The 20,067-nt window shown below is 37.7% G+C and overlaps 1 protein-coding gene across 20 annotated transcripts in view; it reads left to right on the plus strand.

The window, feature by feature from the left end:
* ATE1 (arginyltransferase 1) overlaps positions 1-20,067 on the plus strand; it is a 163,959-nt gene that overhangs the window by 2,526 nt on the left and 141,366 nt on the right. For 7 of the 20 annotated variants that reach the window (XR_011528937.1, XR_011528721.1, XR_011528715.1 and 4 more), the window contains exons 2-7: positions 915-978; positions 3,346-3,408; positions 6,643-6,746; positions 9,008-9,262; positions 15,267-15,493; positions 17,314-17,442. Coding sequence is in view for 15 of the 20 variants with exons in the window: in XM_070581640.1 (XP_070437741.1) it covers positions 915-978; positions 3,346-3,408; positions 6,643-6,746; positions 9,008-9,262; positions 15,267-15,493; positions 17,314-17,442 (842 nt within the window). In the remaining 5 variants the exon portion in view is untranslated. Of the gene's footprint in view, positions 1-914; positions 979-3,345; positions 3,409-6,642; positions 6,747-9,007; positions 9,263-15,266; positions 15,494-17,313; positions 17,443-18,358; positions 18,488-20,067 lie in introns of all 20 variants that reach the window. The other 13 variants (XR_011528749.1, XM_070581705.1, XM_008514141.2 and 10 more) reach the window with 2 other exon arrangements.

Raw genomic sequence — 20,067 nt, forward strand, 5'->3', positions numbered from 1 at the left:
AATTTCTATCATCTTGATTTTAATTCTAATAATAATCTTTGCTGTAGGGCACCCACCTATTGGGTGTGTAGGTTTTATTATGCCTATTGTACCGATGATGAAATTGAGTGTCATTGAGAAACTTGGTGTTAATGGCCCCCACCAGGCTTCTGGACTTTTCTATTGTACTCTAGTGTTTGTGCTTTTCTCACTACATCCTGCTCTGCCAAGCCCACCTCTATCTTTACATACCTCTGCTGCAGTTTACTGTTTATCAGAGGAAGAAATCATTTTTCTTTTAACATTAACTCAAATATACCTTTTAATGTTTTCCCATAGGCTTCATTTTTTTCATGGTTGCATAATTATTCCATCATATTGATAAATGATAGTCCCTGTAATCACTTGTCTGTTCCTGAGTATTTGGGTAACTTTCAGTTTTTATGGGTAACTTTTAAAACTGAAAAAGAATATTGCTGTATACTTTTGTCCTATTTTCACTGTTCAAGACTATGCTGTAAACATATATTAAAATCAGGAGAATTTATATGCACAGGAAAACATGTGCTTCCTAATTCTGTTGAAGAGACTAACTTATTAAATTATTGGAGATATTATGGTTTAAAGATGCAATGTAATCCAATTGCAGCGAGGACCTAAATTTATGATGTCATAGAGACTATTGACTAATCCTGAATTAAATGTAATCACTTTGATGTGTTTGGTTTTTTTGAACTAAGATAAATATCTCTCTCTTCATTTGTGTTGTGTGTTATGTGAAACTAACAAGTGTGAAGTATGTGCAAACTTTCGTTTCTCCAATGTGAATTAAATTTTTTTTTGCCTCAATATTCACATTTAAAAAATAATGCTTTGCGTTAAAAAAAAGTGAAAAGTTAAACCTGCTATAGTTAACATGGCAGTTATTTTTTCAGGCATGTGGGCACATTCCATGACAGTACAGGATTATCAGGATCTTATCGACCGAGGATGGCGAAGGTAAAGCTCTGATACAAAAGCACTTTTCTTATTACTCAGGTGCTTCTTATAATGGAAAAATATTATTTGCCTTTAAAATGTTTTCCTGTTGTTGGAAAGGGGTTTAAGAAATTTTTTATTATATTCTTTTGTATAGTGATTTTGCGCTCTCTCCTTTTAAAGATATTTACTAGGAAAACTTCAAATATGCACAAATGTAGAGAGTACATTATAATAAACCTCATGTACCTATTACTAAGCTTTAACAGTTGTTAACATTTCGCCAGTCTTGTTTCGTCAGTTCTCCTTGCTCCTTGTGATGGGTTGAATGTTGTGTCCCCCCAAAGTTCGTATGTTAAATCCTAATTCCCAGTATGATGGTATTTGGAAGGGGGGTCTTTAGGAGATGATTTAGTTATGAAGATGGAGCCTTGGTGAATGGGATTAGTGCCCTTATAAAAGAGACCATAGGGAGCTCCCTTGGCCCTTTTGCATGTGAGAATACAAGGAAGAGATGAACCAGGAACCTTGTCTTCACCCAACACCAAATCTGCCAGCGCCTTGATCTTGGACTCTCCAGCCTCCAGAACGAAGAGGAATAAGTTTCTGTTGTTTATAAGCCCCTTAGTCTATTGCCTTTTGTTATAGCACATGAACAGACTAAGATACTCCTTTTCTCCCCCCCAAAATAATTTAAAGCAAATTTCAGATATCATGTCAGTATACCTGTAATAAGTATATGTTTCTAAGAGAGAAGGATTCTTTTTTCCTTTTTAGCATATCCGTAATACCATCATCATACTTTACAAAATCAATAATAATTTTTTGATGTCACCTGTTACCTAGCTTTGATTAGGTTTTCTGTTTTTCTCAAAAAAAAGTCTTTGTCGTCTTGTTATTTTTATAGTTGGTTTATTTGAATCAGGATTCGATTCCATTAAGGTTCATACATAGCCTTTGATGGCTAAGTTTTTTTGGTAGTTATTTTTATGTAGATGATTTAAAAGTAACTATTGGGTTAAATTCCTTACGTAAATATAAGCATTGTTGAGTACCCTGTGCCAATACTCCCCGAAAGACATGGGATTGAGCATAACAAATGAATCTTCATAACTTTCCTTAAACTTAATAATGAGGCCTGAGAGGTAGATAGAGGTGAGATGTTGAAGGACTTCGTATGCCATGATAGGGACTTCTGTTTTTTAAAGGCAGAGGCGAGCTGTTAAAGGCTTCTATGTTAGAGAGAAATGTGATGGAATTTGTGTTTTGGAAATAATCATTCAGGCAGCAGAGAGGTATTTGAGGGGGTGATCCTGGAGGCAGGAGCCTAGTTCCGGAGATTATTGCAGTGTCCAAACGTGAGGTGGTGAGGACTACTGTCATAGGCAGTAGCAGTGGTGGTAGGTTAGGCGATAGACAGGAGGGGACAGATTGAAGATACATTTTAGAAGTAGAAAGCTTGCTGACAGGATATGGAGGTGCATTAGAGAGAGGAGTTTGAGAGGACTTCCAGGTTTCTGGCTTGGGAACTGAACTCGTGTATGTTTGCTTGGGTGCCATAAAATGCTATAGATTGGGTGGTTTAAACAACAGAAATGTGTTTTCTTACTGTCTGAGGCTGGAAATCCAAAATCAAGGTGTCGGCAGCTTTGGCTTCTTCTGAGGCCTCTCTCCTTGGCTTGCACGCAGCTGCCTTCTCACTTTGTCCTCACGTGGTCCTTCCCCTTTGTGTGCACATCCCTAGTGCCCAGTGTCTCATTGTGTGTATCATTTCCTTTTCTTATAAAGACACTGGTCAGATTTGATTAGGGCTCAACAGCTTCGTTTTAACTTAATCACCTCTTTAAAGGGCTTATTTCCAAATGTCACATCTTGAAGTACTGGGGATTAGGGCTTCAACATATGAATTTTGGGGGAACAAAATTCATCCCATAATATCATGTTCTGCCATTAACTGAGATCCAGAAAGCATGGAAAGGATCAGGTTAGTTTTGGGGTACTTTGTGCTGGTGCAAGTGGAACTCCCAAGTGTGAATGTCTAGGCAGCAGCATACGTTAGTCCCACAGCATCGGGGCATTTTTTTCTGATGGTCTTTGTGGTATTGAGGATTGGTGGTAGGTTGAGGGATTGCAGATCCTGATGCGAGGGTAATTGAGATGACTCACCTTGGGGTACATATGTAAAGGTTTAGGAGAGAAAGCTGGGCGCTGGTCCTTGGTACACCCCCATTTCAAGATTACTTAGTTTACGAAGAGTAGCTAAACCTGAACGCATTATTACACAATTGATTAGATTTTACTGTAATTAATTTTGTGCTCTTGTACTAATCTACTTTGGCACATGTGAAAAATGTGTAAGAAATTAACAAAACTATTTTATAATTTTAGAAGCGGGAAATATGTGTACAAACCTGTCATGAACCAAACATGTTGTCCTCAGTACACAATACGGTAAGAATTTTGATTTCTAGAAAGAGTTTTAGTATTTTAGAAAGAGTATTTAGTATTTAGTATTAATGTTTTAGTAGAAACTTGCTTTTCTTAAATGCTAATTTTTGTTCTAGGTCAACATGTTTTATAGGGAAGAGCAAATGAGTTATGTCTTTCTACATACTGATGCTAATTCGTTTGTTGACCGGTAGCTTTTAATAATGTTTAATTGGTTTGGATATAAATAGTGATATGAAAAAATGCCCTTTTTACTTAGCAGTCTAGTCAATGATACCATGAAATGTTCAGAAAATATTGGAAAATACTCAAATTACTTTTAGATATCAAATTTTTATAAGTTTTAGCTTGGGGCTTTCCCCATTCTGGTGTGTTACTTGGCACAGTGCTTACATTCAGACAATGCTGTAGGATCCTGTATGGGGAGGAGGAGGGCTGACACTTAACGGCTATGTGTATTGTGTCCAGTTTTCTTCATTGGAAAAACACGCTAAAAAGTCTATTTTCCTACAAAGTGTTTGCTTAATTTTTCGTGATCTTTTGGGTTTCCCTTGTGCCCGGCTCACCCCGCCCTAACATGAAAGGACTTTCCCTCCTTCTTTGATTATAAAGGTTCTCCTCCCCTTCCCCCTTGTCCTCTTCCTCCTCATTGTTGTCCTCCTCTTCCTCCTCATTGTTCTCTTCCCCCCCTCCCCTTCTTCTGGTAGAAAATAAGGAAATTAACATTGTGAAGCATTTGTCTACAGTTTCAATGTATATATATACTCTAGATAAAAAAGGAAACATCGCTTTTTGGCTGGTCCACACAGCTGTCTCCTTTAGTTGATCTTAACTTGTTTTTGGGTTGTAGACTCTTTTGAGAATTTGATGAAAGTTATAGATCCTCTCTGCAACAAAACAACACAACAAGGGAGGGGGCATATAGACAAAAATATGTAACATTTTACGTGTTAATTTTAGAATAATCACAGACTCCCAAAGTTGCACTGATTCCTGGTTAAGAGTCTCTTATGTAACTGGTCGTAGGACTGGGACAGTAAGGAGAAAAGATGGGTGTCTGGTTTGGTGACACCATCTTATTAATTATACAAAGAGTAAAATGAGAGAGCAGCTGTGCTGTCCTCTTTCAGCTTTAGTGGTTATGAAGTGGTGACATCTTCAAAGGCACAAGTCATTTTCCTTCAGATGGTAATTTATTATTGGATTATGGTCAGGATTCTGTTCAGATAAGTCTGAAGTTGATTGGCCTGAACCCTGAGAATCTCTGATCAGGAAAGACCTATTTGAGTGCGTTAAAGGAAAAGTTAAAGTATCTATAATTTATTGGTTGCCTGTTACATGCAAAGCATTGTTCCAGGTATATTGCTTTGAAGAAAAGGGATTCAGTTAATACTGCAAATCAAAGTAATTATAAAATGTGGTTTTTTTGCATTTTGTAATTTTGCATGGAATCAAATGTTTCCTGAGTTGTTATTCTTTCCACAACTTCATTATATATATTGGTCTTAGGGAGTCATTTTGCATATATATACTCTTTTGGTTATTTCACTTTGTTTATTGTGGTAGTTATAATGAGACCTAATGTAAAGGCAGGGCCAGTATAGCCTATAGTTTAGCTTCTTGTTAGGCAGACGTTAGGGGCCGCCCAGTACATGAGTGTAAATGAGGATGAACTTCGCTGGCTATGATTTTTTTTTTTTAGTTTTAATTTTTATATAGAATTATTTATGCTAATAATTTAAAGAACCAAAGAGTTGTGTAAAGCTTATTTTGCAAGATAGCAGTCTCCCGAACCCCCATCCCATTTCCTCTTACCCGGTGCAGTCGCTTTCAAATCTTTTAACTGATTCTTTTGCTTTTTCATCTCCCTATCTTTAAGTAACGTGCTTATATTATTATAATCCTTTTTGTTTGTTTGTTTTCTCCATTATCTCAGCTTCTTTCTTTGAAAGATAAAGATTTAGCTTTATTTCTCCCCAGTTCCCCCGTCACATTCAAGTTCCTTTTTGTCCTCATTCTTAACTTTACAACTTAGTATTGTTATTTTGGATACATATAACCGCATGATTATGACCATCTAACTGTGCTTCACAACTGAGTCATATTGTAAAGCTGTGATTACTTTTTCTTTTCTGCACAAGTTTTTGCTTTCCTTGGAGTTCATAATTGTCTTTTGTTTGCATAGTCTTCTAAGTACCTATCCCCACCTTATTTAGAAATGTTCCCCTAGCTGTGTAAATTTCCTCTTGGTGTGTTTAGATGCTTCCGATACTCTTATCACTTTTATCTTCTTAATGAAGATCTCTTGTGGAGTCTTCTGACCTGCTCTCATCTGGACAGGTTGCCTCTAGACCTGATGCATCACTGTCATCCTGGGATCTCTTTTCATTGTCATCTTGGGGGTTTTCTTTGGCTCTCAAGTTGGATCCCTTTTCCTCTCTCCTTTGCCCTCTTTCTTGGATCATTCCCTCATTTTAATGAAGCACATCTTCTAAGAGCTTCCTGAGAAAAAGTGCATGAGAGGTAAATTTTGCCAGTTTGGATCCTGGAGACAGACATGGCACTGCTTGCTCATCAGGCCATGCTGAGGTGGTGTCCTGCATGCTACAACTAGAAGGACCCACAACTAAAAATATACAACTATGTATTGGGGGGTTTTGGGGAGAAAAAGGAAAAATAAAAAAAAAGAGGCTCGTTTTTGCCTCTTTCCTGAAAGTTTGCATTTTTCTGTTGGGTTGTGTGGGAGTCATCTTTGCAGAGTTGGGGAGGGTATCTGACATTCAACTGCTTCCAAAACAGACTTTCAAGGGATCTTGCTGTTTTTAGACCTGCCTTCACTCATATCTCTCGAGGTATCAGATATCACCAATCCTTAAGACTTTTAGGGGGGATGTAGAGAAAGTTGGATTTCTTTTTGGCTTGTCTCACTGTTGGCTTAGGATTCAGCTTTCTTTGGTTGGTCTGCTAAGTCAATTACCACTTGTACATCTGCTTTCTAGCTTCTAACATTTCTCCCATTCTCTTTTTCCAATTGGTTTACGTGTTTTTCTTTTTTTCTAATCCCTTAAGTGTAGTTTTTGCGAGATTTGGGGTGGGATTAGAGGCTACATTAAGCTCCATCCTCACCCAGAAATCCCGGACGTGAGCTTTGCCTCGTTGTAATAAATACTATTCAGAACTGAGTTTATTTCTTCAAAGTTTGAGTTTACTTTTTAAATATTTATTTTGCTTTTCTAGGTGTCGACCTTTACAGTTTCAACCATCAAAATCTCACAAGAAGGTTTTGAAAAAAATGTTGAAATTTCTGGCTAAAGGGGAAATTTCCAGAGGAAATTGTGAGGGTAAGATGAGATGAGGGTCTAAAAACTATTTACCTTAAATTGATGTATCTTTCCAAGGTTCTCACTTTCAACCATTTCTTAAGTTAGCTGGGAGAAGGGGTCCTTACTGCATCATACTCCTGTTACTACAGTGATGACAATTGCTCTTGGCACTCCTGTTACTGTTACCACTGGCCCCCAAATCCAGGATATGGGGAATATATGTCAGGGAAAATCTAGTTTGGGAAGAAGATTGAGGACTGTTTTAAAGATGCTGTGATTTCCTGGAGTTTTTTGAAATTTTAGTTTTCACAGTGCTTTGACAACTCTTATCTTATGTCATCCTAATAATATCCTTATGAAGTAAATAGAAAGTGGTATCATCTCTGGAGAAACAGATGCTTATATGCAGCCTACACAAGATTGCACAATCGCTTTTAATGCTGAGTAAAGCTCAGATTTTTCTGTGTTTGGTAAGGCTTACTTCAGTAAATTATATTGCCTGAAATTCTATTTCTTCTTTGATAAATTTTGAATTATGAGTGAATTTCCTAAAAGATAATTAGTCATATTTAATTTGGTTACAGATACTTTGCTTTTTCAGTTTTTCAGTATTTTTACTTTTTTCTTTTTAAAGTTGTCCTGTAAGCAGTGCCTAATACATGCACATAAGAATTGGGAATGCCACCAGTTTTTAGAGCTCTCCCTCACTTCTGCCGTAGGAAACGCCAAATCCTGGGAGCCTCCCACCCCAGTCTTAGCTTGTTACTTCATTCCCTAAGTATGTTTTGAGTGCCTGTAATGTCCCAGTCCCTGTTTTAAGCACTGGAGATACAGTGGCCAGCAAGACAGGTAAGTTCTTTGCCCTCATGCACTGTCTTTAACCGACCAGGACTCAGGACAGCTTGGCACAGACTTGGCAGAACTGAGGACAACAAAGAGGCTGGAATGCTCAGGATCATAGAGGTTCATGGGCAGTTGGAGCATTGGGAACATCAGAATTTTGGTGCAGCTCTGATTAGTATTGTTGGTACATAGTCTTTTTTTTGTTTTTGTTTAAGTGAGGAATATTGGCCCTGAGCTGACATCTGTTGCCAATCTTCCTCTTTTTACTTGAGGAAGATTGTCCGTGAGCTAACATTTGTGCCAGTCTTCCTTTATTTTGTATGTGGGACGCCACCACAGCATGGCTTGATGAGTGGTGTGTAGGTCCTCCCCCCAGGATCTGATGCTGTGAACCCTGGTCCACCAAAGCAAAGCATGTGAACTTAACCACTACATCACCAGGCCAGCCCCTGTTGGTACATAATCTTAAAAGTTAAATAGATTTTTTTGGTTAGTATAAAATGTTGTAGGTTTTTTTTGGCGTGTGTGAGGAAGATTCGCCCTGAGCTAACATCAGTGCCAACCTTCCTCTACATTTTATGTGTGATGCCTCCACAGCATTGGCTGATAAGTGGAGTAGGTCTGTATCTGGGATCCGAATCCACAAACCCCGGGCCACCAAAGTGGAGCCTGTGGAACTTTAACCACTTGGCCACAGGGCCAGCCCCAATATAAATTTGTTTTCCATGGCCAGGAATCATGTTTTGAGTTTCAGAAATTAATGTTCAGATCAGCTTCGAGGATGCTGTCCATTTGTAAATTGACAGTTGCCTGTCTTTTTATGTAGCTTTTACTTTTGGTTCTTTGACTTAGTACAGTGTTCTGAATTGTTTATGTCTGCAACTGAATTCATAGCAGCGATGTACTTGTTAGCATAAAAGGCTAAAATAGCTGTAAATGAGAGACACCAAAATGCAATGACTAGAAAAGTGATAGAAGTCTGTTTCTTTCCTCATGTGACAGTCCAGTGTGGGTGCTCCAGGTCGGCCTGCAGCACTGCTCCCTCCAAGTCTTTCTGGGACTCTCTTCAACATGTGATTTCCAAGGTTGCTCTGGTTATTACTGATCTAGCCAGTAGGGAGGGGGAAAGGGTAGAAGTTCAGGGTCACAAATTTCCTTTAAGACGAGAGGCAAAATTGGGCATACCAGTTTGGTTATATTCCATTAGTGGGAGCTTGGTCACAGCTTGCAAAGGGACTGGCAGCGCATTCCCTTGCGTGGGGGCCACAGTCTCAAGTCTCAACTGCAGCTCTGTGACTTTGGCAGACGGAGAATGGATTTGGTGGACACACAGTAGTCTCTGCCACATTGGATAAAAGGGACCTTTTTTTACCTTTATATATCTTCACTGTGTCAGTTGGCCTGGCTGATGGACTTTGATTTCTTCTGATTTGTAGATGAGCCCATGGAGCCCGCCATGGAGGACGCTGTTGCTGGTGACTTTGGGTTAATAAATAAATTGGATATCCAATGTGACCTTAAAACGCTCAGTGATGACCTCAAAGAGAGCTTAGAGAGTGAAGAGAAGAAGAAAGGAAAGAGCTCAAAGAAAGAAGAATCTAATGAATTAAGTCGGTCACAAGACATAGAAGAGAAGTTGGGCTCTGGTGAACCATCGCATTCAGTTAAAGTGCATACAGCTCCTAAGCCAGGTAGTGAGAGTTTGTCATCATGCCGTGTTAAAGTCATATTAAGTTATTTCTTTGTGCCTGAGACCTTGTAACCCTGGGCCCTCTCATCAGCTAAAAAGCTGAATTACTTATGAAATCTGTAAAATAGGTCCCTGTTTTATACAACTTATTATTACCTGGATTTAGATGGTCAAATCACCTTTTTTAAAAACTGTTATATTTAAAAATCCTGAAATAATAGTCTTATTATCCCCAAATACGGACATTTTAAAATAGTTCCATTTCTTCTTACTACCTTAGGGCCCTAGAAGTTTGAGAACCAAATTTTTGTCGGTGAAAATGTATGGTGGTAAACATTTTTATTTTTGGTGTTAAGTGAGATAAAGTAAATTTTAGGTATTATGTCCCAAAATACAGACATTGTAAAATTCTTTAGTTTATTATCAGATTTCTTTCTGTAATCATAATAAATTTTAGTTTAAAATTTACAGATTTTGATGTTTAACTTTACCTTTAATAAGGTAAGATTTTTTCCTATATTTTCACTTATAAAAGAATTAGGTTGAAAAAATTTGTTCAGCATTAAATGGATTTGTTATATATACGTATGTGTGTGTGCATGTGTGTGTATGATTCTTTTAAAATTATTTCATAAGATATCAGTTTGGATGGTTCATATGCTTCAGTTCTTGAATTTCTTCTTAGATTTATTTATACAAAATGATCCAAAGGAGAGATTTTTAGTACAAAACTATTTTAGTTTTCTTGTTTGTGTTACATGTGTTAAAGCACAGAAAACTTTCTGTTTGCATTTTTATTGAATAGGTTTTTTTCATAGAGCTTTCATGGCATTTAAATTGATGTTGGTCTGAGATTTCGTCCTAGTTAATAAGAATAGTCCAATAAAATATTTTGAGGGGCTGGCCCCGTGGCTGACTGGTTAAGTTCGCACGTTCTGCTTCAGCAGCCCAGGGTTCTGCTGGTTTGGATCCTGGGTGCGGACATGGCACTGCTCATCAGCCCACGTTGAGGTGGTGTCCCACATGCCACAACTAGAAGGACCCACAACTAAAGTATACAACTATATACTTGGGGGATTTGGGGAGAAAAAAGCAGGAAAAAAATATTTTGAATGATTTAGATAATTTCTTTCAACTCTTACTTTCTTGGGTGATAGAATCAGTTCCTTTACTACTTTTATTTTTTATTATAAAAATTACTTGCAGTTTATCAAATCTAAAAAAACCTTTAAATTCTCATTTTGGAGAGTTTGAAACATAGACAAATAGAGACTGAATATTATAATGAACTTCTATGTACCCTACCTTCATTTGAAACAATTGTTGACTCACATGGGCACTCTTGTTTCATCTATATTCATGTCTAGTTCCCCACTTCAAGTGTTATACTGAAGCTAATTCCAGGCATTGTATCATCCTGTATTTCAGAATGCATCTCTAAAAGATAAGAACTTTAAAAAGCATATTCACAATATCTTTATTACATCTAAATAAAATTCCTTAATGTTACTGAATATTAGGTGTCTAAATTTCCAGGTTTTTTTTTTTAAAGATTTTATTTTTCCTTTTTCTCCCCTAAGCCCCCCGGTACATAGTTGTATATTTTTAGTTGTGGGTCCTTCCAGTTGTGGCATTTGGGATGCCGCCCCAGCATGGCTTGACGAGTGGTGCCATGTCTGTGCCCAGGATCCGAACCGGCAAAACCCTGGGTGGCCAAAGCAGAGCACATGAACCCAACCACTCGGCCACGGGGCTGGCCCCATAAGTTTCCAGGTTTTAAAGATTTTATTTTTTTCCTTTTTCTCCCCAAAGCCCCCCGGTACATAGTTGTGTATTCTCCGTTGTGGGTTCCTCTAGTTGTGGCATGTGGGACGCTGCCTCAGCGTGGTCTGACGAGCAGTGCCATGTCCGCGCCCAGGATTCGAACCGACGAAACACTGGGCCGCCTGCAGCGGAGCGCACGAACTTAACCACTCGGCCACGGGGCCAGCCCCAGTTTCCAGGTTTTAAACATTTGTTTGCATCAGGATCCAAATAATGTCCACGTACTGCAGTTGGTTGATATATTTAAAGAATCTCTAGATTTATAGGTTCCCCTTTCATCACTCTCACACTTTTATTTGCAGTTTATTTTGTTGAAGGAACTGGATGGGTGGTTCTGAGTTGTTGGTCTTGCTCTCTCTGTTTGACCAGTAACATCTGCAGTGCAGTTTAATGTGTTTTCTGCCCACCTGTAAGTTGATGGTTGATCTAGAGCCTTGATCAGATTCAGAATTAATCTTTTTTTTTTTTTTTTTTTTGCATTTTGGAGAGGAGCAAGTCTTAATCAGATTTAGGTTCAAATTATTTATTTGAGGATGGGTAAGGTTACTTTGTGCATGGTGGGGTCTTCTTTCAGTGGACACACAAAATGTGGTGCGTGTCTTTTAGTGCCAGTAGCCACGGATGCTCGATGCCTAGATCCGTTGATCCATGAGATATTCTATCATTCATTGACTGGAATACTTCTCTAAAGAGAACTTCCCCCTCATCTGTGTTTCCCTTAAGAACTTATAGCACAAGCAGGATAAATTCTTGATTCTTGCATTTTATTTTCCATTCTTCAAAATAACATCTTCTAACACTGACCAATTTATTCTTTTTTCGTTTGATACCGTTGTGAACTCATGGATCTAAACACATTTGCTGTTACAGTTCTTTGCTCCTGTGGGAGCCTCTATAAGTTGGCTTCTGAGCCCTCTTGATACAATTGTAGTAGTCTTTTTTTTTTTTTTAAAGATTGGCACCTGAGCTAACAACTGTTGCCAATCTTTTTTTTTTCCCCTGCTTTTTCTCCCCAAATCCCCCCAGTACATAGTTGCATAATAGTTGTGGGTCTTTCTAGTTGTGGCATGTGGGACACCTCCTCAGCATGGCCTGATGAGCAGTGCTGTGTCTGCACCCAGAATCCAAACTGCCGAAATCCTGGGCCGCCGGAGTGGAGCGTGGGAACTTAACCACTCGGCCACGGGGCCCACCCCTGCAATAGTCTTGATGACTTCTTTGCTATCTGATCTGACATGATGCTCCTGGATTATCTTGTCCAGCCATTTCTCCAAGGAATCCTGGTTCCTTTTAGTGGGAAATGGTATTTGGAGACCACAAACTAGAGGCCATTATTGCTGCGGGCTTGGTCATTGTTTTCTAGGCCTTTTCAATAAACGGTCTTAAGGGATCATGAGGTCATATTGATAGTTTCAATTTAAATTCAGACTGTGGTATTTTTACCTTTTATTTGTTTTACATTTGTATCTTCTTTCTTCCACACTGAGAAACCTGGTTCTTGAGGACATCGGGGATGGTAGAATTAGATTAGAACATCACAGTTACCCACTGGCTTTATCCCACATTGCACAGCAGTTTTGGAATGATGATACTGACCTTACCCCCAGCAGTATGACTACTGAAATGTTAAACAATTTGTTTTAGTTTTTTTTTCCCTTAGTATATCTCTCACTAAGAGTGCGAAACTATTCTTTTAACATGTGGGAATCTTTGGATTTTCTCTGGAAACCTGTATTTCCACTTTATTTTAAAAAATACTAAAAGTATATTCCTGGGGCAAGCCCAGTGGTGCAGTGGTTAAGTTCTCACTTTCTGCTTTGGCAGCCCAGGGTTCACCGGTTCGGATCCCAGATGTGGACATGGCGCCGCTCAGAATGCCATGCTGTGGTAGGCGTCCCACATAGAAAGTAGAGGAAGATGGGCACGGATATTAGCTCAGGGCCAGTCTTCCTCAGCAAAAAAAGGAGGATTGGCAGCAGATGTTAGCTCAGGGCTAATCTCCCCATCCCCCCAAAAGTATATTCCCTTGAACTTAATTAGAACTGAAATGAATTCTATTCAAAACACTTGGACCTAAGACTTCTTGAGTGAGTGACTTCTTGAACCTCTGAGGGTGCAGTCTAGGTGTGGTGTACTGATTTTATATTGGTGATCTGTTTTCATTCTGCTGAAGGAATTTATTGATCTGAATATTTATTATATCCCCTAAATAAGCTGATTAAATCCCCTAATTTGCTGTCCATTGCAGTTGGTAATGTGATAGTACATAAATGTAGAGTAAAACAACCATGATAAAGGATTGCTCAGTCCAATGAATTAATTGGTGTAAAGATGACATAGGTAGTCTTTCATAAAAATACTGAGAAGTTGTTTCTCTGCTCACTCTGGTTTTGTAATTTATTCATAATTTTAAAACTTTGGTAGGGAATGTAAATTTGAGTAACTATTAGAAAGTGCAGTTTTTTTTTTCTTACTACCATTTATGGAATACCTCTATAGGTAAAACGTTATTTTAGGTATTAGTGATACATATAATAGCTGATAATAATAGATAACCCTAGTTGAATGTAGATACTGTTTTATGAGTTTCACATGCATGAACTCATTTACTCCTTACAGGAGCTCTGTAGGTAGGACTGGTTATTATCTTTCTTGTACAGACAAGGAAACTTGCCCAAAGTCATCTAGCCAAGTGACAGAGCTGACCTCAGGCAGCCTACGTCAGAGTGTGTGCTCTTAACCAATATTCTGTTGTGCCTCTAGAATAAATTTGAGAAAAGACACATTTCCTGGCCAAAGAAAATGAATTCTCTGAGGCAGTAGAGTAATGGCTGATTATAGAATCAGTCTTCTGTTACCTAGTTATTAGCCTTATTCAAAGTCTTTTTTTATAGGTAAACTATTTTTAGTTGGAAAAAGTGTTAGTGAGTATTAGTAGTATGGTCTCCGTATTAGTGAACTCATTATTTTCTCATCAAGTATGTTTTGTTTTGACAAGCTCTTGGTCTCTGGCAAGTCCCTTAACACCCTAGGTCTTAATTTTCTTCTCTATACAATTGAACTTGCTAGTGTTATAAACCTTCCTATTGCTGACTTTTATATAACTTGTGAATACTATGTTTCAGCATCTTAAAAAAAAGCGTATTTCTTTATTTCATTAATAGCTTTTTAAAAAGAATTACAAAGTTATGTTCGTTGTTAGAAAATTTGGAGAAAAGAGAATACTACAAAAAAGAGGAAGATTCTCTGTTTCTAAACCCAAGTAAAATGACTGTTAACATGGTGGTATATTTCTTTCCAGGCTTCTTTCTAAATATTTTTGAGGTGTATGTTTATACATGATTGGAATTATTTTTTTAATATTGGATAATGACAAATCCCCTAAAATTTCTAAAGCATTTTTAATGACTGTATGCTATTGTCGCTTAGTTGTTTTAAAAATTGTATAATTATTCTTTTATTGGGCATTTAGATTATTTTGAGGTTTTCATTTGTTATTTGCCTCTATCTCATGATTTTCTCAGGATAGATTCTTTGATGATAACTTACTAGATTAAAGGATACTAACGGTAATTTGTGGTTTATAATAATAGTTAACATTTTTATATTTCAAAGGGCTGTTTGATATTTGCTGTTTTAATTAAAGTAAAACTGATTAACTAGAGCTGAACTAATGGGGCTCCTCAGTTAGATGGAGAGAGACACAAATCTTTCAACTAAGCAACCATTTTTTTTATTAAAAAACGTGTCAGAGTATGTTCTGAGATCAATACTCATTTACACTCAATTCCTAAGCTTATATCTATGTCACCACTGCTTTCAGAGAAATGTCCCTCAGAAATACGGGTTGGAGACAGCAGTGTCCTGAAGCAGCAGATATTTGATTATGTTCTTTCTACTTACAAAAGCAGAGAAGTAGATGAATATTTAAAAAAAGAAAGAGATTTTCAACAATAAGAGCTGTCTGAAAAGTTCGGTGGCTTACTTTCTCTGGCAGTTCCTGCTTCTAAGGTAGAATTTTAAGGTCAACTTGGGGTTCTAAACCAGGAACCTCTGAAACATCTACCCAAAAGCTAACCTAACAGAACACTTTGGACTTATTCTGTAAAATCTTTGAGAGCTTTGAAAAAATATTTCTAGAGCCAAATGTGACTGGTCTAATATTTTGAAATTCTTTTTAGGCAAAGGGGCAGATTTGAGTAAGCCTCCGTGTCGAAAAGCAAAGGAGATCCGGAAAGAAAGGAAGAGGTTAAAACTCATGCAGCAGAACCCAGATGGAGAACTTGGGGGTTTGCAGGCTCGACGGGAACCATCTTTCTGCCCACCGAAGGCTAAATCCAACCAGCCCAAATCCCTTGAAGATTTGATTTTTGAATCTTTACCAGAGAACGCATCACACAAGCTAGAGGTACTTTGGAGGGGGTTGGTTGGTTTTATTTTTTGTTGAGTACCTTATGTATTTTCATTTGAGGTTATACTAATCAGTTGATGTGTTGCTGTTTAAATAATGGGAAATTAAAGTAAACTGGGATTGATAATGTTCGTATTTACTAAATTAAATGCTACGTGAGAGAAACTTTTCTCTTTTGGAGATTAAAAAAAATAGGCAGTTTGACTACTAAAGTTCTGAAAACAGTTCCAGTTTTAGCCTGTTATTATGTAAGTTACTCTGATTTTTTGGTATCCCTTGATTGAAATTTATTAGTTAAAGTGAAAGAGAAAAAATACTATTTAAAATTTCACTTTTGGCAGTTTTGGTTTAGATGGAGAATAGATCACACTAGGCAAATCACTGTTTTATTCATCCTAATATTCTGATCTTGATCAAGGCAGCAGATGGTATTACATATGTAAGCCAGCTGTTAGGAATTAACTAAATAGTACTAAATTATACTACTGCAATCCTCTTATTAATTCCACCAAACCAATTTAGGCATAGTATTATTTTTCCAAATTTAATTTACCTTCCAGATAAGGTCTAGAGTTTTCAGTATTAGTTTGATATTATAAAATTTTTTTCTAAAACATTAGCCATAATGATTTTATCATATACTCATACCTGATTAGTAACTGGTCAGCCTTTGAATTTATAGCTTAATATCATCTGAGATCATCACTTATCATGAAAGACTTGATTTTAAAAATTGACTTTGACACAGTCTGAATCTGAGACTATATAAATATACATTATCAGACATAAGTTTTAATAACTTTGACTATTATAATTTCTTGGCTACTCGGATTTTGCTGTTGCCTTTCTCCTTCCTAAATTATAAAGAGAATTGAACACACTACTTAAAATATTTTATGAGGAGTCTTTTATCATTTGATCATAAATAGTAATGTATCCAGGGCACCGGGCACAGCTAACATAACACTTCTACAGTTGGCAGCTTTTCCTTTTTAGTGTAGTGATATCTAGGTGGATAGAGATTTGTTGTCCACTGGGTGTCACTCTTTCTTCATGGAAGAATCACTTCCCATGGCATACATGAAAAGTTTCCAATTATGCCTTTTTATTATATTGCATTTGATTTCCTGTTACTGTTCTATTTTGCTAACACATTTTAACTGGCTAGTAACTAATTAATGTTAAAAGAAATATTAGCCGTTACTGTGTGCAATTACTCTCTTTAACTCTTCTTCATTTTGCATATGAGGAAACTAAGGCACAGAAAGGTTAATTTATTTACTTGACCAAGGTAGTGACATTGAGATGTGAGTAAAGGAAATCTCACTTTAGAGTCTTCATTCTTAACTATGCTATGAAGTAGGAACACTTTGTGAGGGTTGTCTTTTATACTTATAGAAAAAGTTGTAAGTTTAGAGTTAGTAGTAATGCATGAAAGAGTATCCAAGAAATATATTCACATTTTTAGTCCTTCTGACTTACTGAGGGTGAGTTGCATACAACTAAAAATAAAGAACATTTATTTGTGTTTGTGTCTTGAGTCTCAGAAGTATTCTGCATTTTACGATAGAGGCAGGCTTACATAATTTGTTCATAGAGCTTAGTCTTAGAATTTAGACAGGATCCTCTGCCTTCATAATGTTGGAGAAATAATTTTTTTCTTTATTAACTGGTTGATTTTTAATGTTAAAATATGTTTATGCTTTAACATTTGTATCGAAACTTTTGGTTCTTTTTGGGTGGGAGTAACTGTTAATGCATATTCCATAGAATAATTAAATGAATTAATGAATATTGTTTTTTAACTCCTTCTGAAGGTGAGGGTGGTGAGATCATCTCCACCAAGTTCTCAGTTCAAAGCCACATTTCAGGAGTCTTACCAGGTCTATAAACGTTACCAGATGGTTATTCACAAGGACCCACCTGATAAACCAACTGTGAGCCAGGTCAGCAGGCCGAGTGTCATTTTCCTGTGCAATTGGAACTTCCCCTCCATTTAATATCATTGTATGGATTCTTGGTTTATTTGTGGTACCTTTTATTTATATTCAGTTTGCAGCATGTCTGCAAAGAGATAGGACTGTGGATTAATGGACATTCTGAAAGTGCAGATTTTACCTAGTGCCGTGTTAAGTGCCAGTAATGTATAATTTCAATGTGGAAAGTAACACAAAAAAGAAATTATCTTTGTTTAAAGTCACTCTGTTTAGATGCATTTATCTAAAAGTTAGTAATAAGTAAAGCTTTAAGTTAAAATATTTGGGAGAAAAAAGCAAAAAACCTATATTTTCATGGTAGGCGTACTTTGCATAACATGGTTATTATGCTTTATTCCCATTTAAAAGTCATGTATAGAGAGTTCATAACAGCTAAATCACTCTGTTGATGTATTACCCATACGCAACTGAGTGGAACTAGAAAAGTAAGACAGTAGAATGCTTTCATAGAAGTGCTTGTATGCTTGTAATTTTATAGATCAAATTACCCAAGAAAAATCTGGAAGGGGAGGAGGTTATAAGACTTAATTGAAGTAGAGGGGACAAAAGTAGTGGCCTAATGGCCGTTAGCAACAATATTGACTCTAGTGTATGCAGAGAACCACAGTAGGTAGATAGAGAAAAAACCAAAATAAAAATCAATTGTCCTGGCCCATATGAGTTTAAAATTTTCATATTAGTATAAAGTTAGCACTCCGGGCTCTGCCAGTCAGCCTGTTCCAGGGTTTATTCATTTCGTGAGAAATCCCAGTTCTGAGCTTTGGAAGTGGATTTGCGGAGATCTTACTCTAGCCTCACCTTCAGAAGCCTGTCGTCAGGTGGAGATGTTTCACTAGCATTTGCTTGTATTTTCCTTGCTCTGAAGGTGAGGTTAGTGCCTGTCTCCTTTGAGGACCCAGAGTTCAAGTCGTCCTTCAGCCAGTCATTTTCTTTATATGTCAAGTATCAAATGGCCATACACCAGGATCCGCCTGATGAATGTGGGAAGACTGAGGTACCTTTTGTTAAACGTTCTTTCCTATGTTGATGAGCTTGTCGATGAAGAAGCATAATACATAACTTTCTTATACCGTTTTCTTATCTATTAAGTAGAGCTCATGATCCTTTCAGTGTGTATTACTGAACTTTTGTGAAAACAAGTCATACATGTGAGCATTTTAAATCCCTCAGAAAAAGGTTATGTTCTTATTCAGTGTTCTCTCCAGGAATCTGAATGTAGTGTGTTTATATGTTCAGCCGTGGGGCTAAGTCAGCAGACATCACTAATGTCTGCTTGTTATGTGCCATCCTGTGTGCCATAGCACAAAGGAAACAGTCTGTCTTCAAGGAATTGATAATCAAATAGGAAGGATGGACCAATAAACAAGCGTATCTAAACAAGAAGCAAATGAGAAAGAATAAGTTGAGGTTATATAGAGCATCATTTAACAAGCATTTATTGATTTTCCCAGGCTGCAGTTATTTAGATGAACAAGAGATTGCATGGATGTCACAATGGGACAGTGATGTGTTGGAAGAAAGATGCCAACGGATACAGAAGAATTAAAGATTTGATTTTTTGTTTTTTTAATGACACAGAATGTGTTTGCTTAAAACAGGTGGTCAGTAAGGCAGGAGTTAAGGCTGCATGTTCCGTAAGAGAGGGGTGACTTCCAGGTCTCCCGGAGCCATTCTGGTTAAAGTGTGGTCTGCTGACCAACAGCATCTCGAACGCAGAATGTCAGGCCCCACCTCAGACCTACTGAATCAGAATCTGCCTTTTGAACGAGGTCTGCAGGCGATTCATGTGCACATTCTCATTTGAGAAGCGCTTCCATAAGTTCTCGTTAAGACATGCAGCTGTGGATGATAGTATTTACAGATAGGATTCTGCCAGGTGCAAGAAGCTCCCTTTGATATTCTCGGGGAATCTTATTCCTTTCTGAATGGTACTCTTTCCTGCTACCCTGGAGATTCTGGTTTTGTGCCTGCTTGCTTACCAGGTATGACTACCTGGGCCAAAACACTCTGACATGATCTGGTATGTTTACTGGGTAAAGTAGAGATCACTTTCCCAGGAAGTGCACCCTCCGAGCCCCGCCTTAGGCTTCGGGCCTCTATGGAGTCTGTTCCTGCAGACTTAGTTCATTGCTGTGGGGACTCACAGTCTAACTGGGGTGACAGGTGGGTGAACAGTTCCAGCGCTCTTGGAGTTAGCTATTGGATTAGTATGGAAAGCATCTAAGTGTGGGACTGGAGGTTAGGAAGGTTCTTCTGAAGGAGGTGATACCTGAGCCAAGTCTGAAAAGATGAGGAAGTGTTAGGGCAAAAAGGGAGAAGGGCATTCTTGGTAACGAGACTATAGTTATGTGTTGCTTAACGATGAGGATACGTTCTGAGAAATGCATCCTTAGGTGATTTCATGGTTGTGGGGACATCATAGAGTATACCTAGATGGTAGAGCCTACCACACACCTAGACTATATGGTACTAATCTTCTGGGACCACCGTCATAGACGCCGTCTGTCACTGACTGAAATGTTGTTACGTGGCACATGACTGTAAATGTGAGAAGTATAAAGCACCACCTATGGA

Source organism: Equus przewalskii, chromosome 1 (assembly GCF_037783145.1).
Source record: "Equus przewalskii isolate Varuska chromosome 1, EquPr2, whole genome shotgun sequence".
Taxonomy (NCBI): Eukaryota; Metazoa; Chordata; class Mammalia; order Perissodactyla; family Equidae; genus Equus; species Equus przewalskii.